The sequence below is a fragment of the Motacilla alba genome, chromosome 2 (genome assembly GCF_015832195.1).
Source record: "Motacilla alba alba isolate MOTALB_02 chromosome 2, Motacilla_alba_V1.0_pri, whole genome shotgun sequence".
In the NCBI taxonomy this organism is placed as follows: domain Eukaryota; kingdom Metazoa; phylum Chordata; class Aves; order Passeriformes; family Motacillidae; genus Motacilla; species Motacilla alba.
The window spans coordinates 100,982,164-101,003,398 of record NC_052017.1 but is presented as its reverse complement, the minus strand read 5'-3'; the positions used below and the strand labels follow the sequence as shown (position 1 = coordinate 101,003,398).

General features: G+C 40.7%; 1 protein-coding gene across 10 annotated transcripts in view; it reads left to right on the top strand.

Annotated features, from left to right (window-relative positions):
• MTCL1 (microtubule crosslinking factor 1) overlaps window positions 1-21,235 on the top strand; it is a 101,424-nt gene that overhangs the window by 5,729 nt on the left and 74,460 nt on the right. For 9 of the 10 annotated variants that reach the window (XM_038162607.1, XM_038162626.1, XM_038162598.1 and 6 more), the window contains exons 2-3: window positions 5,848-6,072; window positions 7,577-7,735. In XM_038162607.1, the coding sequence (XP_038018535.1) occupies window positions 5,875-6,072; window positions 7,577-7,735 (357 nt within the window). In that variant the 5' untranslated portion in view covers window positions 5,848-5,874. Of the gene's footprint in view, window positions 1-5,847; window positions 6,073-7,576; window positions 7,736-21,235 lie in introns of those variants that run through there. The other variant, XM_038162542.1, reaches the window with a different exon arrangement.

Below are 21,235 nucleotides of genomic sequence, written 5' to 3'. Positions count from 1 at the left end.
CCAAGTTTTCTTTGACTCACGGTTGCGTTCCATTATTTAGTGACTCTGACATAAGAGCTTTTTTATTTTAGGCAGTAATTCATCTCAGTGAAGGTAGATCAGCAGGCCGACCTAAATGCAAGTGGTGAAGATGACCCTTCCTCTGTATTTATATGCAGTTTAGTGGTCTTGCTTTGGACTGCATTTAGTCTGGCCCCTTGAACAAAGCGTCCCCATCATGCATATGTTTTAAAGCTGTCCAGAGGACTCAAGTAATGGAGCACATTTGATGCATGTGATGGACTTACAGAGTATAGGTCTCTGTTTTATTTCAGAAAGAATCTGTTTCTTGCATGCTTTGTGGACAGAATGTGTGCAGTTGGTGGAGATTATTGGAAAATTCATTTTCAAACCTTGTTACAGATCATAACCAGACTGGCTGGGTGGACAGAGCCCAGCCCATAAGTTATGCAAGTATTCCTGGTCATTTCAGTGGGAATGACTCAGATGAGTATGGGTTACTCAGTGCAATAGCTGCATGGCCTGACCTTTTCTCTTTCTCTCTCTCTCTTTTTTTTTTTTTTTTTTTTTTTTTTTGTAAGAATCATAAGCAAGGCATATTCCTATAATTTGTTCTTAATTATACTTCATTGTAATTAAATCAATAACAAACAAGCATGACATCAGTAAAGGTATTAATGAGGTAATGGCTTCTGTTCTGACAGGCAAGTGTTTAATTTGCACAGTACAGACAGAAAATGACCTATCAGTATGTATTTGGGCTACACAGTGGTGGAAGTTGCACACAAGGCTTTCCCTTCCCAGCCAGTTCACATTGGCTTGGCACGCTGAGAGGGAAACAGGGAATCCCGATTCTGTTGCTTTTGCACTGCAGCCTCGGGGACTCCTGCAAACAGAGCAGCTGTTTGTGTGTGGCCCTGAGTCCACACAGCCACCCTGTGACCCTCAGATGGGTAGTTCCTATTAGACCCCAAAGAGCTGGCCTTTAGGAACTCATTTGGGCCAAGCAAAACTATAAGCTGAAAGGCTCAGGAGCTGGTGCAACTTGGATTTCTACTGCAAATTTGGAAAGAGCTGCCAGTTAGAAAACACGCTTCTGTCCATTTTTTCTGATGACCAGAGTGACATAGGGAAAGAAAAGCATTTTATCTTTTCCTAAACAATATTCCTTCTTGCAGGACTCTCTGCCTCGTGCTGTTCTTACTGAAAGTAATAGCATAATTACCATTAAATTAAAAGGGATCAAGAGGAGGCTTCATCCCCTTCAGGAATGCAGAGCAAAGTGAAGCTTCTCATGCCAGCACTTAACCTCCCAATTTCAAATGCCACTTTGGAGTGCTGGAGCAGGTCCTCCCTGTTTAAGGAAGGGAGCAGCTCTCCATTTGTAGATGAACAAAGAGGGATGGCTGTTTTTTTGCCTGTTTGTTTTAATTACTTTTAAGTGCCTATTCTGATGTCTTTCTTCAGTTTTACAATATTAAAGTCTACCATATGAAGCTCAATACTTCCTGAGAGAGAGAGCTTTAATTCTAACTCACAATAATAAGAGTAGTAAGAACAATAGATTATAATAAAGTCAGGGGTTTGGCTTATCTGTTATTTCCATCTGCCTTGCAGCCAGAGCATCCCTTTTTTGCAAACCACCACGCTGAGAATTTTGGCTTTGCTGCATTTACCTTTGATTTCACAAATGATTGACATGTTTTCCTTTCAAAGCAGTAGTTTGCCAGCTTAGTAAGTAGGACCATCATAGTTTCAGTTGTAATTTCCCCTTCCATGGGTCTTTAAATTACCTTCCTTCATTTTATGTGCATGGATCACTTTAGAAGAGGAGTTAAAGCTGTTCTGATTTTCCAGGTGCGATTGTAACTGTTCTGACTTAGGATCTGTTATCATACAGTTTCAGTGTCCACAGCAGAATCACAAGTACTTGCCAAGGAGAATAAACTGTTAAGAAATTAAAGCATCTACACCTTTGTCACTGGCCTTGCGGCCTGCATCGAAAGCAAGATCGTGTCTTTATTGTAACTAAAGTTCAACTTTTATGGTTCAGGTAAAGGTTATCCCAGTATCTATAATTGTGTGCTGACTGACGTACAAAATCTGAGCCAGATTTTCCAGAGGTGACATGTTCCTCTCTATATATTTATTATATAAAAATAGGGCTTCATGTTGCTATTCAAAAAGATTTAATCTGTCTGATTTAATCCGGTTTTTTCCTCTCTGGGCTGGACAGATTACATAGGTTCAAGCCCCAAGCACTGCAGCAATACAGCAGAATATGGGCTGATGCTGCATGCAGCCTGTACCGTGAGGTTTCTGCTCCTTATACAGTCAAAACTGTTTGTGGCCTCATGTTTTCTTGTTTTAAGGTTCATTCAAATATCTCTAAATACAAAAAGTCAGGACACAGTTTTATTCCTATATGAAAATATTGGGAGTAGAAAAGTAGAAAAGAAATTAATTGTGGAAAAACTCTCGGTCAAAAAATATCAGAGAGAACTGTGTGAGATTTTAAAGCACAGCTCCCTTCATTGTATTCTAAATTTTAATTTATCTGCAAAATTACACTAGAGAAAAGCAAACTTTGTAACTTTTGGTTATAAAGTTTGTAACAAACTTTATAACCAAAACCAGAGGCAAGCATGGCACAAAAAAAGAAAAACAACAACAACAACAAAAAATAACCCCACCAAAACAGAAATACAACCAACCAACCAATCAAAATAAAACCCCTCAACACTGACTTCCAAAGTCATAGTTGTGGTGATAAGAGAGCTTGAGAAAACTTTGGTTTACCAGGAGGTTAAAGACAGTCCTATCTCCTAAAACATAACTCATGCCAATGCTTGCAACTCTTTGAGGAATTTCTTTGTTGTGAGGAAAGACACTGGATTGAAGTCTCCAACAGAGACAGAGTGACTTTTACAGCTGGGAGAACTCCCATGCCCACAGAGGGGATTTGGAAATATTCAGTTTCAATGGGATGAATGTTTCAGGGATTGGGTTGTTTAAAATTATGTGAGGTTCACTTTCCAAATTTGGTTGCAATAAATGCTTTGAAATCAAATATTGTTTATTATTTGTCTTTAGAAACCAACCGAATTTACTACCAACAAAACCTGATAAAGATAAGAAGGAAGTTTAAGAGATGAGCAATGACATTATAATTGCAGGCTACTTTATACATGAAAGCCATTGCTTAGTTCTTAAATGTAAACAGCAGATTATAAACCAGATCCCATTAATTTGCTGATGACAGTTGTTTTTGTTTATTGTGGATTTGTGTTTCAAAATTTTAATTTACAACCTAATTACTAATCTAATATTAGCATTCTGAAGGTGACATTAAAAAGTTAATTGAACTTAAATCTAGTTGAGGTAAATTCAACACCTGAGTCTGCAGACAACCCTTAAGAAATAACTCTGGTCCTGTTCATTCCACAGGGCTGTGTTAGCTCTGACTGGTAAAGACTCTACTTTTGGTATGAGTACCTTAGCCAAAATACCTCAATAATAAGCTGATAATTCACAAGTGTACTCCTTTTCTTAGGTTCAAAAGCCACTGCTACTCTCTAATCAGTTTCTAAAACCTTGACATTTTCTTCTGTGTCTTTTATCTTTACTGGGTAAACTTTTACTTCACCTCTTGAAAGTGTCTATAAATGTGAAGCGTAGTGATAAGTGTGTACACAGAAAAGAAAAGCAGGTCTCGTTCCCAATCCAATCAAGCATGCATTGCTATGTTTTTCTTTTAAAAAATATTCATCATTTATCAAAACTTCACCAGTGCATTGGCTGTAAACTGGCCGGAGTATTTTGCTGTGTCCTGAGGAGGAGTAGATAGAGCCTGGATCCTAAATTGTTTTGAAATAATCCTGCTGGGTTTGGTCTGCAGAGCTCATTTGCTTCGTTGAAGTCAGCTGTTTGTGCTTAATTAATGTATTTGGAACTTCTGAGGATGTTATTGCTGCAAGGGTAACCTCGATGACTGTGCTTACACTATTTCTTCCCAGACAGTGTATGGTGTGAGCACAACCCAGCTCACTGGGAAGTAACCCTTGAGTTTATCCGTCCACACAAATATCCTGATCCTGCCCCTGCCCCAGAGAGACTGTGGGACTGGATGCTCCTGCAGCAGAAATCTGAATAAACTGAGAATGTTCAATAACATAGTGGGCTTGTGAGAAAACTCCTCTGTCCTTTCAGAGCATCTAGGGAGAGCAGTGTAGGGTCCTGAGTGGGCTGTACTGGTAGAGAAAAGCCTCACTGGTGGGCCTAGAGCTGTGATTTTGGAAATAACAGGCCTTGTGTGTACCCAAAATTTATGCTAGCTCAACTAATTGAAATTAAACCAAAGCTGTATAAATACTGGAGTATTTATACATGGACGAGATTTTGGTAAAAATAATGCTGTAATTCTAACATAACTGACAAGGCTAAAGAACCCATCTGCCCATCTTCCTTTGGCCAGGACTGTGCTCAGGGACAAGACCTGCCCTGCATTTGTTATCAAAGCTCCAATGAAGCAAGATTAATATGTCAGTCTGGTTATGCCATGGGACGGGGGAATGGTTGAGAGGACTGCCAGATGTGTTCTTGCAGGCACTGGACAGTGATGGTTCAGCCAGGGGCAGGGGAGGCTTTGTCAAGGGTACTGACATCATAGGAGTGCCCTCTCCACCTGAGACAAGTGTGAAATATTCTCTGGCCACCCTTGGAATTTCAAGTGTGAAATAATCTCCAGCCATCCTTGGTATTTCAAGAGTGATTTACAGATCTGAAGTGGGGTCACAGTGCAGCCAGCCCCAGTACAAGTTCTCCTGGAATATTATTTAAGCAAAGTTTTCCACAGAAAATTGGTCTTCATGATATCAAATGCAACTTTGAAGAAACCAATATTAAAAATTCATAGTTAATTTCAAATATTCTCCTTCTGCCTATTTCTCTTGGGTTTTTTCCTCTCAATTTTGTTCATTTTGTAGAATCTTTTTTTTTTCTTTCTTCTCATGTAGTCGTTTAATATTTGTACCCCTCTGCCTGGAAGACCTTTACAACAGTTCTAGCTTTGGAGTTTCAGTCACGCAGGTATTAAACAAATGGCAATGATAGAGCTTATCCTGTTCAGCTCTAAATCTTTAATCTGACTTTAGAGAGCAAGTGCTACACATGGTACAACGTGGAACTGGGACAGTTCATGATGCCCAGAAAAGAACGAGCAGGTTATTCCCATGGGCAAAGGTTTTATTTTGTTCCTGTGGTTCTGTTATTGAGATGTGTGTGCACACAACAAAACCCCACTTTGTCCTGTGCACAATCCACATGTCATTGAGCCAGTGCGCAGTGTTAGGCTCAGATGGGACAGCATTTCCATATGGAGCATTTCCGTATTTCATGTAAGGGACTCTTTTTTTCCTAAAAATTTCATTTTTAGGAGGTGTTGGTTGTTAAAAGGGCACACCACACAGAGATGTTGAGGTACTTGGCTAAGTAGGTTTCCTGTAGTCTAAGTAAAGCAAGGAATCAGTTCAAATGGTGGTAAAGTATTGTGCAGTTTTAATTTTAACTTGAGATGGTGAAATGAAGGTTACCCGTTTCAGGAGATATGAGCATCTGGTTTGTTTTTAATTATCAAGGCAGTTGAAAGAAATATGACAAGTATTCATTAATTTAGTTCAGCATAATTACTTAGTGTTGGGTTAAAACTTCTGTTCCTGTGGCTTCTGGAGCTGCGTGTTGCAATCTGTATCATTTCATTAATGTGGTATCCTAGCGAGCATGTTTCCTATTTTGCTCCCATGGGTGAGATTTAGAGGTATGATGGAGCACTGTTTTGACTTCTCACAGGATGAGCTGGATGAACTTCGGGCTGAAATGGAAGAAATGCGTGACAGCTATTTAGAGGAAGATGTTTACCAGCTGCAGGAGCTCCGGCGAGAGCTGGACCGGGCAAACAAGAATTGCCGCATTCTGCAATATCGTCTCAGGAAAGCAGAACAGAAAAGCTTGAAAGTTGCACAAACAGGCCATGTGGATGGAGAGCTCATTAGGAGCCTGGAACAAGATTTAAAGGTGGGTTGTGAGATTCATATTCACAGCAAAAGAGAGCAGACTGTGATGTGGCTCTCTGCAATGGAAGCGAGGGTGACACATGAAACAAGCAGTAGTTCTCCAAACGTCACAACCAATTTCCTTCTGCTGTGGTGGAGAACAAATATTCAGCTCATCGCCATAAAAAGATGTGTCAGTGAGTAAAAAAACATGTGTTGAGATTCAAAATGAAAGAAATACAGTCAAGTTACATTTCTGCATTTAAAAGATTTAAAGGGTCTTGATTTACTGGTTTTACTGAAAACCTTAGCTTTGCAATACTGTGTAAACAACTCCTGATATGCTTTTTCCAGTTCATGCTGTTTCCTTCCTTTTCACTTATTGCTTATGCAAAGTAACTGGAAAAAAATAGTCTAAGTTGCATTTCTTAGTGTCTACTGAGTTACTTGTAACAGGAACAGAGTGTTATAGTATTTTTGCAGGGCAGATAGAGAATCAAAATGCTCTTTCCCTACAAACACAAATACCTGTCAAAGTTATATTCATACTGAAACAGTTTTTGTGTCTTTCAGAAATGCTTCCATCAAGACTAAGTAAAGCCTTGCGTAGACATGATGTTTATCTAGCTTTACTCATCTTTCTTGATATTGCTATCTTGTAGTTGTTTTTAAAATATCTTCTGTAGAGAAGACTGCTTGCAACTAAAATTATTAAGAATATCATACTTATAAATGCAAAACATAAAACCTTCTGAAACCAGAATGATTTGTTGTCAGCAATGGAAATGAGAATAACATATCAAGTCATCAAACCTTTTAAAATGTCAGATCTATTTTTTTCTTTTATGATGGAAACTAAATTATAACCTCATAACAATAGCAATGATACATTACTCAGTAAAAATCTTGTACCTAGATTTCAATGAAAGAGATATTGAGTGTTTTTTTTACTGACTTCTTGTAATTCCATAATTCCTTGTGTTGTATGATGTATCACCTTTACAAATGTGTTTGGAGTATGTATCTATTCTTGTTAGGCTGGACTCAGAAAACCTAAGCAAGCATATATTTCAGTGCTTTCATATCACTCTTGCCTAGCTGTGATTGCTGCTAGAGCAGCAAGTTCATGTGGCTGTGACTGCTGCACACACTGCTGTGATCGATGGCCTGTCAGCTTTACAGCACAATTCCTTGTCTTTGGCTTTATCTGTGTGATGTGCTGGGATTTTGATGGGTGACTTTGGTGCCTGCTCGTTTCCTCCTGCTGTTCATGACATTGCCTTAGCATAATGTGGAGAGGGAGCTGGAGATGGGCAATCAAATATATTTTCATTCTGGATTCCTTTATTAGAAATGAATATTCATTTTGGTACTTGGAAGGCTTGGAGTGTTCCATCAACAGTGTCATAATTGAATTAGAAATCTCTTGGCTGTCTAGGGCTGTGATATGCTTCTTACTGTAGGAGACATACTATAGCTGTTGCTCCTCATGGATGATCTTCATGCATTTGTGCTCTTTTGACCAGGTAGCCAAAGATGTTTCTGTCAGACTGCACCATGAGCTGGAGAGTGTGGAGGAGAAACGAGTTAAAGCAGAAGATGAAAATGAAGTCCTTCGGCAGCAAATCATTGAGGTGGAAGTATCCAAGCAGACGCTGCAAAATGAGCTGGACAAGTTAAAAGAGGTAAGCAATTGTCAGAAAAGCCATGCAGAGCATGGGGTTAGAATGAAAATTTGGCACACAGGTGTCTTAGACTAATTCTTACATGAAATGCTTTCTGATATTGCCCCAAAGGTCTCCTTTGTTATATGTCCCAGATACGTCATCGGTAATTTGGAATCAATAGAGATGTAGATGAGTGATGCTCCACTTTTTGTCTGGGGCTTCTCACAGGGCTTCTCTCCCATTTTAAACTGGCTCTTTAAGAACTCTCTTCCTGCTGGAGCCAAACTCTTTCTGATTTGACTCCAGCTAGATCTGGTTGTTCTTTACACAGACTGGGACTTCCACCTACTTGAAAGTCAAATGAAATGTGCATGACTTGTCTCTGAGAGCAGGGCTCAGATAGGCAAACTGCTGTTTTGGCTGGTACTCCTCAGTGGTGGAGCCATCAGCATGAGCTGGGCAGGTGGAATGTGGTCTGTAATGTATAAATAACATTACTATTCAGGCACAGAAATGCTGTCTCTTGAGAAAAGGGATCATTTCAACTGGTGCTGACACACAGTCATACTGGGTGAAGTGATGATCCTTGGAAGCAAGTGAGCTGAGGAGCAGGGGACCGTAAAGGGAAGCCAAATACTAAGCACAGCTCTTTGCTGGAGCCTACATCCCAATCTGTAGTGGTATTTCTGTTCCCTTAACAGTACAGCAGATTGGCAGTTCACAGCCCCTGCTCTGTTTTAAACCAGATTGAGATAGAGCATTTAAAAGTAATGAGGTAAGACATTTATCCTCTGAGCCCTGGTCAGATTTAGAGAGCTGGTGCAATTATGTGTTATTTTAATCTTTCCAACATCACTTGTGAGTCAACTGGCACAAAGCCTGGCTCAGTTTTATAAGGACAGTCCCTATTTAATTTCTCTGTGCGTTTGAGTTATGAGTAGTCCAGTGCAGGAGTTTTGGAGTGTTTGTACCTAACAGAGCAGATCATCAGCTGGTATGCTGATGAGTTTTGCTTAGATTACTTGTGAACCTGACACAAAAGATAAAGTCTGCATGATGTTTTAGCTGTTTTTCTCCTTTCTCAATGTTATTTGTGAGTGCTGTGCCAAGTGGACATGATACCATGTTACAGGGTCGGCAGTCTCTGCTCTGTACCTAAATGCCATCTCATCAGTACCTAATTTACTGCTTGTTGTTGATTAACATGCAAGTCCACTGGGTACTGCTTGATAGTCTTGGGATTCAAGCAGAAACTAAATTGTGGGTGAGAAGTGAGGGAAAAAATGGTCCAGCAGTGCTGAAGGCTCAAGCTAGCTCTAACCAGGCTGAATTTACCTTGCTGCTTAGACTGCTGCAGCCTAGCTGTGCTGGGAAGGGCTGCTAAGTCAGCTGTCTGTCTGCTGGATTGCAGGATGAGGTGAATGCACCTTTACTTTGTACGTATTCCTTGCCCATAAGAGGCAAAAGCTGGAGGGGAGCTAGGGAAAGGGAGGGATAGCAGGTAGAATGATGGGATGTATTCATGCTGATCTGGAGATAAAGCAGAGCGTAAGAGGGATCATGAGATGTTGTAGTAGTAGTAGAGTAGGGATAGTCTTGGTTTCACATGCCGTGAGTTGCGGTTTCTCTGGCAGTCACAATTTCACAAGGTCTCTGGAGGTGAGAAGATGAGGTTGGAGTCCTTGGCAGGTCACACAAGGACAGATGCGCCAAAAGCTGGAGAAACACAGCTACGCATGTGTCAGACAAGTGTGTGTTTGCAAAGTAGTTGACATTGCTAAAAAAAAAAAATTATTCTTCACTCAAGATGTGTTCAAATAACTACCAGAAGCGGTGCCTCCTTAGGAACATTAATGTGTGCAAGGAATGTATTATAGGCATGCCAGTGGGAAAGCTAATGCTTTATATATCAGGACAAAAGTGACCCCAAAGCCATGTAGCTTCTTCCCAATCCACCCTGACCCTGCATCTTGTCTATCTAAGAGCTGACAGTTAGAAGGAGCATTTTCCTATCTATTCCTGGAGCATTGCCTGAGACCCAGTTCGACAGTATTCACTCTCTGATATAGCTTTCTGCAACCATATGCTCATTCTCTGTAATATCCTTGACTCTTCTCTATCATTGGATCAACAGAGAGGCTTTCTCCCATTTATGTTCATATTTATTGCTTAATTCAGTGCTCGCTTCTCCTTTGGCGTGCCGTGCAATTCCCTCGGCTCTCATTTCTCACTGCAGTAGATGGCGTATATGTTGATTATCTTTAATGTATTTTGCATGCTAAAATACCTTTAGGAATTGTACATGTCTCTGAAAGCACTCTTTCTTTAAAGCCACCTTTGGTGTTTATCATAATCTTTTGAAGAATTTCTAACATTTATCATGTTTAGTGCTGTTTTTTGGGGTTTTTTTGCACCAATACCTGTTTTGATCTGTGATATTTTCAACAGGACTTCTTGGGTATATGGGCTTGTTCTATCTAAATAAAATTTCTATGTTCTTAAGAAAGAAGCCTTACAGTTTTAATTGGCAAATTTTTTGCCTCCTACTGACCATGTAATTTCAAGTTGTTTTATTAAGTACATATGAGAGAGACTTTCCTCTCTTGTCGCTGGATAATATTTCTCAATGTGTCTTACTGTGAAAATAATCCTTCACAGTCCTCTCCTCTCCTCTCCTCTCCTCTCCTCTCCTCTCCTCTCCTCTCCTCTCCTCTCCTCTCCTCTCCTCTCCTCTCCTCTCCTCTCCTCTCCTCTCCTCTCCTCTCCTCTCCTCTCCTCTCCTCTCCTCTCCTCTCCTCTCTTCCTGTGAATTGCTGCTAATGCACTTCCCTCCCCAGTCCCAGGTCCTTCTGGACTCCCATTCCATGGCACACTTTCAGAAGCTTTTGCATAATCTATCAAAACAGCATCTAGGCCCTTGTTCAGTTCTAGTATCTGCCAAATGCTCCCCATCAACAAAATATTCTGATTTTCACTGATTGTTTCATTAGGGAGCTCTCAGATAACTGGTGAGTCACTTGCAGGTTTTTAGGATGCACCTCCTCCTTTCCCTTTGTCTTTTTCTTTTTTTTTCATAAATGTGCTCCATCCCGCCAGCCTTTTGCTGCATTTCCTGTGTTTTGAGCTAAGATATGAGTTGATAAGGATATTTAATGACTGCTTGTGAATTTTGTCCAATTCTGATGTCTTCCAGTTAGACATCATTCTTCTGTGAATGTCTTCATCAGTATCCTGGCATTCACTTTGCTTAGTCATGCCACTGTACTTCCTTTTTTGCTTTCAGTTCTCTTAGCCAAAAGATAATATAGTTCTTTCCTTTCCCATAATACTTCCTAATTTTTTTTCAGATTTTACACATTTATCACTCTTCATCATCTGCTACTCCTGCCTGAAATACTGTCACTGATTCTTTTGAAGATATTTCTTTCACTGGCTAATGTTTTCTCACTGAATGTTTTTTAACTTTACTGACTGTAGCAAGTTTTGGGGTTTTTTTGTGTCAGTCTTCTCTATCTGCTGAAGCACTGTGGTTCATTGATTTTTTTCCATGATTACACTCACCTACTTTTTCAGTTTTCATTTTTCAAATCTTCCCTTTCTGTCCTTTTTATTGTGAACATTTCAACTGGTTTTCAACCACCCTCTGATACCTTTTTCTGTGGCATTCTCCATCAGAGCTGCAGAATTTTCCTACTGCTGTGAGCACTTCTTCGTAGCATATCCTATGCTACGCGATATTTGTAAGAACTGTCCCTTCTAGGAATTTGCTAGGATTTTCTGTGACTTAACAAAGCTGCTTCCTCCTTACAGCTTTGGAAGCAAAGGCAGTGTACCCTCACAGATTTGATAAGAACACGTATCCCTGCCAAGGCTTGCTTGCTTTTTCCTCGTGTTGTCTGGGTTATTAACATTGCCATTTGAGTCAGCAGGCTGCCAGGACAGAAAAAAAATGACTCCATCACCTACAAATTACCTCAGCAACATCCCTGCAGCTGTCATTTCCCCCTTCCTAATATCCTAATGCACCTCATGAGAAATATTGATGTGTATTAAGAATTTTTCTCAATCAATCAACAAGAAAGCATTCAGAACACTTTTTTTTCCCAAAGTTTCCTTTCCTTTGCAGCAGTGCAAAGCCCTTAGCAATTCTCTTCTGAGCATCTACAAATCAGAACTTTTCTCAAAGGCTTGACAATAGCAAGTGGATTTTCTTTGAGAACTCAACATCTCCACTCGACATCTAATTCACCCCAAACTTCATTTCTTTGGAGCCACCAGGGCATCTTCAAGGAACTTCTTCCTTATACTTTCTCAGGAAAGATACTTCACAAAAGGATGACCTATTTTTAGTCTAAGTGTAAACAACTAGGAAATCATGCCTGGCAAGTGTTGGGTGCCTTTATGTACAGTGATCATTAATTCCCCTGCAAGCAGGACCTTTACAGAGCAATCCTGTCTCTGAAAGCTCCATACCTGGGGAAGAACAAACCGTTTTTGCTACTTATTGAAGAAAAGCACTGAGATGGCACGGGACTAGCTCCCGTTCCCCTGAGGAGAATGAGTTGCTTGTTTGCAGCTGCTAAACATGTATTTTCCTATGTCCTTTGTCTGGGTTTGGTGCAGTGAGAGAACGAGGCAGAGCTGTGGCAGCACTGACGCTGCTGGGGATGGGCAGTCCCGTCAGAGCAGACAAAGAGAGGGGAGGAATAAGGTCAGGGGCAGCAGCTGCTGGAAGGTTTGATGTGAGTACTGTGAAATGGGTAGCAAGAAATGAATGAGAATTGTGTAACTGGGAAGAAAGGAGCATGTATTTTTTGTGTGTTGGCCATACTGAACAGATGACAGTCTTTCTAATGGCCACTGAAAGCCATAAGAAGGACCAGAGGGGGAGCAACCAGAAGTGTTCCTCTCTGCCTTGCAAGGACCTCTGCTGTAGCAGCAGCCTCCCATGTGACACTGAAGTTTTCTTGGCCAACTCCTAACTTCAGCTGAAATGCTTCAAGCCCTTCAGGTTGTTGGGACTGTCAGAGACCCAAGTGCTGTTCCCTGGGCACCTTCACTCAGGAAACCACTTCCAGCTGACGGAGGGCTATGGCTGCAGCTCAGTTGAGTGGTGTTTTTACAAATAAGGGTAGAGGCAAAAGGCAAGAAATCCTGCTTCCATTCATTTCTGCTTAAGAGGAAAAAAGTACAGGTCCTCTGGCCCACAGTAATGCCTCCAACATGTCTTTTCAGGACACAGACTGAGATGAGGACCAGCACCTACTGTAAATGGGCTTTCCCAGGTTACCTGTGGGCTTTTTAGGACAGTGACTTCTATAAATGCTCTTTCATCCAAGAGCTTTTCTTGCTTTGGATGGTATAATGCCTAAGCTTATTCTCTGCTCCTCCCCTGCAGCGCCTTATTTTTGAGGCACTGTTCAAGAACTGCTGCTTTTAACAGTCAAAGACAATTTTCTGTTAAAATTTGTATAACAGAGTGAAAACCTACATTCAGAACCTTATAAAAATGACAGAAATATACAAGATGAGTTGAAAAGTCTTTCAGACATATTATTTTGAGACAAGTTTTGCTCCAAAGTGCAAGTGCAGTACTCTGTTTAGAGGTGGAGTGCATTTTGCTTATAGAAGAATTCAGCTCTATAAGCATAACATAGCAAAATGAAATCTGGAGGCTGCTGTGTGTGAAACCTGGAGCTGAGTGGGACAGTGATTTTCATTGCCATGAACCCTGTAAGTAGGACAAAACACATGCATGTGTATAGAGTGTGATTATTCCAAGCTGTAATCACATTTCCCTCTTTTTGCTCTGATATAAATACAGATCTGGTGTGAATTGGTTCACAAGTGCTAAAGAAATTATTTTTGGTGAAAACGCACTTGTTTGCATTAAACATTATCCTATGTTTTCATTAGCTAGGAATTTATACGTATTTGTTAAAGTGGCACATGATGTTTTTCAGACATTTTTCAAAGGAAATTTACTCACAGAAGTAGGGATATACTGTGAAAACTCCTTGATTTTTGTAATACATTACCTTTTTTTAGCTATCAGTGAGTTTACCTAAAGGGAAATTTATGAGAAACAGGAGAGGATTCAGGTAGCACTAAAAGGACTAAGCAAGAACAATATGTTGACTCAATAACCCTGTTTAGAATTTAGTGCTTGTGACAGTTTTAAGTAATGAAATCCTATGCAATAATCATAACTAAACCCATTAAGTGAATGAAAGTTTTACCGCAGCACCATTTTGACTCCAATTTTTTTTTTTTCACTGTGATAAATAATAAATTGGTACCTACCCACAGTGAATGATTTATACTTGTTATGGCATTTCAGGAACTATACTCACTAGAGAGTGAAATGGTCTGCTCCTTCTTATTAGGACGCCATGCATGGAATGGATCTCTCTAGACTCAAAAAACCACAGTAGTTAGGAAGCAAACTCAGTAGCATGATTTTTTTTTAAAGTTATTGTATTATACATCTTCTAATGCACTGTCCACATGTCTTTTTAGAAACTTAAAAATATCTTTAAACCAGAAGACACCTCACATTTTCCAAATATTTTGTGCCACTCTCTTATTAAATGCCCTCCCTGAGCAGTATCTTCATCTGAAATTAAGATTTTTTTTTTATTTTTTATTAAGATTATTTTCTAGGTATTTGCTGTTTGTCCAGACTGGCCAGTAATCATCTGACACTACTTCCAAATCCTATTATAATTTTTGAAGTGAGTGATTTTGAGATAAAGTAACAGTGCTTCTGTGAATCAGATCCAGAGATCTGTCTAATGCAAAATCTCTTCTCTTCTCTTACTCAGCCTGAGTTTCTCATTCCAGGCATGGGCTTCTGCTGACTCACCCCCTTCATTACTCCCAAGTACTTTGAAGAACCACAACTGACCTTTGCATATGGAGAAATTATGTTTAGGTGATGGCATTTACAGCAGGAAAAATGACCTACCATCTCTGCATGACTGTCTAGATACCGGTTAGTTATAAGGAAACCTTCTTTGTATGATAAACTAAATTTCTCTGTGCTCCATTGATAATTCATTTTTCTTACTACATAGCAGAAGCCTTTTGGTAACTTTTTCAATAGCAGAGACTGGCATGGAAAAGTTCAAATAGTGTATCAGTCTCCCCATCCTCCACCCAGTTACCAAAAATAATCCTGCTGTCTGTCACATGGGCTTCAGCAGTGACAGTGCAAACAAACTGTAGTCTCTGTGACGTTTTCATTTGAAAAATACCTTCTTTTCTTTTCATTCCTTCCCTTAATATATCCTAACATAATTAAAGGTTTTCTTCAGCAAACCCTTGCAAAATATTGGTAGCAAATCCTTTAAGTGCTGTTTCGGAGGGAGAAATAAGTACATGCTCTCCATATTCTAAATCGTGTTTCGATTTGGGCTGAAGTCCTAGGTGAAGGCAGTACCCTCTGTTTTCCTTGCCAAGGTGTGGACAAGACTTTGTTTCAGGAGAAGTAAACTGTCACAGCATGCTGCTGTTTCTTTGAACAGAAGCTGTGATTTAAAGCTGGAGTATCCACAGCTAAATGCATGCTGAAGTTGATTAGGTATATCCCTTGCCATTCCACTCTCCAGTGAAACTAATGCTGATCAGCAACCACCTGACAACTGTTCCTGTGGGAAATGTCATGCAGTGTTTGGGGTGGAGGTGGATACCAGGGCATTGTAGTTGCAGAGATATCTCATGCCCTGCCCTCCCTGCTTTCCTCCCAGGGCTCAGAGGAGCCAGCACAGATCCCAAGTGAACGTAGCCTTGTGCATATCAGGGAGTTCCAGCTGAAGGAGAAATGTTGTGCAAACCTGTAAAGAAGCTCCCTTCATTTGGTGTTCAGTGCAGAGCTGGCATCAGTGGCCAGCTCAGTGCCACCACTCCTGGGAGGCACAGCTTCCCTGCCCTTTGGCTGGCTCCCGGTGAGCGGGTGCCAACTGTTTTCATCTCACATCACCGGTAATTTCATCCCAGCATCTGGAGCTCTGGCTAGCAGGATGGAAAAGAGGGAGAGACAGTCTGTCAGGGTGAGAAGAGGAGCTCTATGAGATGCATAGATTCTAAACAAATTTTGCAGATTGCCTGTGGGTTTTGTTGTGATGATGCTGCACTTAGGAATATGTGTCACACTGGGGCATTGTCATCCATGGGGACGGTATTTTCTGGAAATGCTTAGCAAGGTGAAAAAAACTCAGAGCTATTGATTTTTGTCCTTCTTTGAAAGGGTTCCTTGATTATTTTTCTTCTAAAATTAATTATTTAGGCTTGCTTCTCTAGCTCTAATTTTAAAAGGAGAACGTAACTTAGTGCAGAGATAACTTATGAATTATTAACATTGCACTACTCAAGCTGTCAGAGGATGAATGAGGGGCAAATACCTGACTGTCTTGGCAAGTTTTCCATTGCCACATGCCACGGCACTGGACTTCCCTCCTTCTCCATGCCTGGCACTGTGCAGGTAAGCCTGGCTCCACTGCCCAGAGCCTTGCTGGCTGAAAGGCGGCCCAGCTCGGCAGAGTGCCACACATTGCCTGGATCTGTCAAGAAGTTCTCCATTCCTCTGAAAGGGAAAAATGGAGTCAGATGCTGCAAGTAGGTCAGGAAGAGGGTTTTAGCGGTAAAGAGATGGAATTACACAGTTGTGACTCTTCAAGCAATTTGTAATCAGCACATTTTTTTGCTCTTGGTAAATAACCTGTTTCTTCAGGCCACAGATGAGGATACTTTCACCTATCTTGCTCTTTTTGCAAACCCAATCCATGCCAAAGGTGTGGTGTGTGCAGTATTTCAGCCTCTTTCTCATCCCTACAGGAGTGATCCCCACACCCCCATTGGTTTTGCCAACAGTTATATCAGCTGGGAGCTCCCTGCAAGGTTAAGATGTTTTTTTCACCCTGTTCCTTCACTCAGCCTGCTGAAAAACACCTGGTGAGGAGACAGTATCTATTCTGTGGGAGGGAGCGTGGCAAAGCCTTCACTTGATTTGGGTTTGGGCTTGACATGCCTTGGTGTGAGAAAGCCTGAATTTTCTTTTAAGTGCCCATCATGGTGGTTCATTCATTCTAGAAAAATGGCAGTCTGCCCTTAATGGGTACACTATTTGTGATTTGTCTGTTTCCTTTTCTCTTTACTGTATTTTTTGTCACAAGATGGAAGCTCTAGCTGAAATAAATACAAAAATTACAAGATATTCCTACCCAAATTTTAGGTCTTGCTCCATCAATAGTAGCCAGAGCTGGGGAGGGTAAGCTGTGCTGATATTTAGGGACATCAGCATAATGCCTACGTGGGCAGAAGAAGCACAACGATCCATCTGAGACTGACAGATGTACGTATTGGTCTATTTAAGGCCTCTTTCTCAGGGATCACTCCAAAATAGTTACAGTCCAATCTCTTCAGCGTGCTCTTGCCTCAGTCAGCTGTGCCAAGAGAAAGTGGGTCTTGTGCAGAGATTGGTGAAGGCAGCTCACCTCATTGTCGCTGCGTGCGGAGTTCAGGATAAATTCCCATCCTGACTTCAGTGGTGTCAAAACAAAAGACTTTGAAGGGATGGAGGAGGGAATACAGTTATTAAATGATATGATAAAACAGTTGTAGAGCAGATGCAAATCTGCAAACCTTTAAATTGTTTTCCTTGTTAATGTTTTTCACATATTTTTCTATAAAAAATAATTTGGGATTTTTTTTTGTTCATCTCTTATTTCAGTTTTCAAGAGTCTGGTCCTTCATAGAACAGAGGGATCTTTAAATGTTATCTAGTCCAACCCATATTCAATGAACAGGGACATCTTCAACTAGATCAAGTTGTTTAGAGCCCCAGTTTGACCTTGAATGTTTCTACGAATGAGGCACCTACCACCTCTGTGGGTGTTCTGGTTAAAGGCAAATTTGAGAGGAAACCTCCAAATGGGGTCCCTCTAGAAAGCAAATTCAAGCAGCTCCTCCCCGCCACACGTTCAGGAAAGATTTCCTTGGAGAAAATGCTTAGGTTATTATCCTTGCCATGTTATAATCTGGGCTAACCCTTCCCTTGCCCACTTATGGAGTCATCAGGTGGAAGACCATCAGGTTGCTCAGGCAGGACTGGCTCTTGGTGAAGCAGTGCTGATGTCTCAAATCACTTCCCTGTCCTCCGTGTGCCTTAGCATAGCTTCTGGGAGGATCTGTGCCATGGTCTTCCCAGGCACACAGGTGGGGCTGACAGGTTGGTCATTCCCAAAGTCCTCCTTTATGTAGGAATCCTTCTGCTTTTCCATTGCCATGCTCATGTGTCTTTTATGATGAATTTACTGATTTGTTGATTATTCCCAAACCAGAAGTTGTAGTGCATACTGCCACAGGTATCATAAACTATGGGCAATTATAGGGGGAGGTCCCCATAATAGTTTGGGGCGGAACTGAAATGTAGGTCCTACATTACTTATAAGGATGTGAAGGGGTGGGAATCACTTGTTGGAAGGAGCTTCCTTGACCATTTTATTAAAACCACTAATTGTTATACCTTGACCATCATGAATCAAAATTATAGAATGATAGCCACTATGTTCTCCACTGCTGTGGTGAGCTGTCAGGGTATGTGACTACAGTTTCTGGATTATCTTCACAAGAGAAAGGAAAAATAAATTGGGGTTGGTTTTCTTAAAAAAAAAATCCCTTTTGGTGTCCTCCATCTCCTCCAATGGCAAACAGATCAGCTTTCCTCTCTCCCCTCTACAGGTTGCTCCTTGGTGGGATTCTTTGACCTTCTCTTCCTTCCTTTTCTTCTTCACCTTAGGTTTTTCCTCAGCATTTTTCAGATATGGATACTAAGCTGAACACTAAATTCTCCACTATGTGCAAACCAGCCCTCGAGGTTAGGGGCAGCTGAGATGTGCAGGACTTCAGACACACCTTGGGACGGCAGTCCCTGGTGCTGAGGGCTGAGCTACACTATTTGGAAAGTTACTTCACAGCTGCTGCCAAAAGCTGCTCCCCTAGGTCAGGACTTCAGGCAAGGAAAAAAATCTTTAAACAGGAAGCTTTTTCTGCTATTTATGGTTCCACCTGCTCTCAATCTACCCGAAAATACTGCGAGAACATTCTCGTGGTGGGATAATTTGTCACTTCCATTCTGGGCCTGACTGTAGTAAGTGCAAAAAACCAAACCAAATGGAAAACAATATGTCAGTGAATATTAAAGTCAGGGTGGTTTTTATCCTACAGTGTTGATTTTACTCTGGGGTGAAGTTTTGCATCTGTTCAGTTTTGTTTGAGTGAATAGTCCACCAGTTCATACAGCCATAGAGGAGACTGTAATTTAAATAACACAAATTCAGAGATGTCTCTTGCTTGTCTTGGACACAACTCTTGCAAAAATAACCATCTGTAAGAAGTTGTGTATTCTTTGGGCAGAGAATGTAAAAAATAGAGAGAGTTCTTGTAGTTCTGCACAGGAAGATGAGCCATTGGCACTTCTGCAGCTCCCTTTCATTGCACATGGTTTTATGCTATCAGGCTGTTGGAAAAAACAGAAACATTGCATGAATTGCTGTCCTTCTGAGTTGGTATGAATGAACACTGTGGACAACTTCAGCATTGTTGTTTCTGTGCTACAAGATGATCAGGAGAATATTTGACAGTAATTTTCTTAGTCAAAGGGAAGGAAGAAGGAGCCTTTGGGGGTTGAGCAATTTGGATATGGACATTTCACACATGCTTTGTGTCAAGTAAGAGCAAGAGGAAGGCTTTGGACACAATATACCACAGGTATCCACAATGTAATGCTCCACAAGAGGTACCACACCTCTTCAAAGAGTCTGGTATTGAAAGAAAGATCTTTGTCATGTTACTACATGATTTTTCACTGTGAATACAAATCAAGAGAGAGGAAAAAAAGAAAGCCTTTCTGAAGGCATCAGTTTCCTCAATCAACCAGCATGTAATTCTCAGTATATAAAGACTGACAGTGCTTTCCAGAATTCACTAAAACCAGTTACTAATAAAGGCATTTTCACAACTAAACCTGACAGTCTGTTAACTGGTTTTAAGTGTGGGTGTTGATTGGATCCTGGCACCTTTACTCTGGGTCATCAGCCGACACAATTGAAGGGGACAAGAGCACTAATTAAATGCACCGGTTGTCTTCTCCTCATGTTATAATCTGGGCTTTAAAATCTAAGCCATCTTTTCTTCCCTTTCCTGGTCTGCAACTGATTTCGTTTCTCACTTGGACCCTCTAGCTCTTGCTTTGAGGTCCTGGAGTTGGGTTTTTTTTTGGCAGCTCAGAGAGGAGAAGGGGAAGAATATGAGATTTCCTCTGGGGCACTCAGGAGAGGAAATAGCTTGGATAAATCGCCCACCACCAAAGGCTCATTTTACTTCTGTTTTGTATGAAGACCTGCTGGGTGAGGAGGATGTGGCAGTAACCACTTGGAACCTTGTGATGGGGAATGAGGAATAGAAAGCCTTGGGATAATGTTGATTTAGCTTTAATTTTCTATTCAGGGGCTTCTTGTGTTGCAAGAATCTTCTGCTCATACCTGATTATCCATAGTCAAGACATTTCAAACAAAGCCATTAACAGAAATATTTCCAGTCTACCTCTGAAATTCATAATAAAGGTTTAAAACCTTAAACCAGATTGGCAGGTTGACATTTCCAAGAATTGTTTTTGCCATGTAAAACTGCTAGCATAAAAGAGCCTCGGCATCATTAAGGATTTATTGAGCTTCTATTTTCTCCATTAAAGTACTGACTATTATTTTCAAATGAAAGATGTACTACAATGAAATCATTAGTGACTATGCATTTAGGGATCTTTTTGACAGCACTCCTAACTATTATAGCCATGTAGTCAGTCTCTCCCAGTATGACATGGATAGCAGTGACAACTTATCTTTTCCTCTGTGACAGGAGATGGAGAATTTGACCAGAAGTGAGCAGACAGCAAAATGTCATAATGATCATAGCTATCTGTGTTTCTTTCTTCTTTTTTTTTTTTTTTAATTCATGTGGTAATAACTTTGGCTTTTTACTTTGTTTTCATTCTTTAATTAGAGCTTTTCTTTTTTTTTTTTAATCATGGCTAAGTGTGTGTTACAAGCACAGCCTTGGGGAGTGAGACGATGAAACAAAAAGTAAAATATCCCATCACTGCCCAGATAGGGAAAAATATGTCCATGTTAAGCTCTCTAGAAGTTTAGCATTTAGTTCATAGGAATTTTTAAATGTGGGAGAAACTGATGACAATACTTACATATTTACAAGGGATTGGAGGTGGGGGAATTGGACCTCGAGAGGGGTCAAAGTTCCGATTTCTGTGTGCAGTTTTGAAAGAGAAGCTGGCTATGCGGCGAGGCCAAGTCAAGCCTTCACAGGTAACAGTGGCTATCTCCAGAGGCAGACTTCCAGGCAAAGAGATTTTTTTCTGTCTCAAATTGTTGATTATTCTTGCAGACCTAATTAATCCTTTAGACTAATACATATACATCAAAGCACCCAATATTTTGGTGTGAT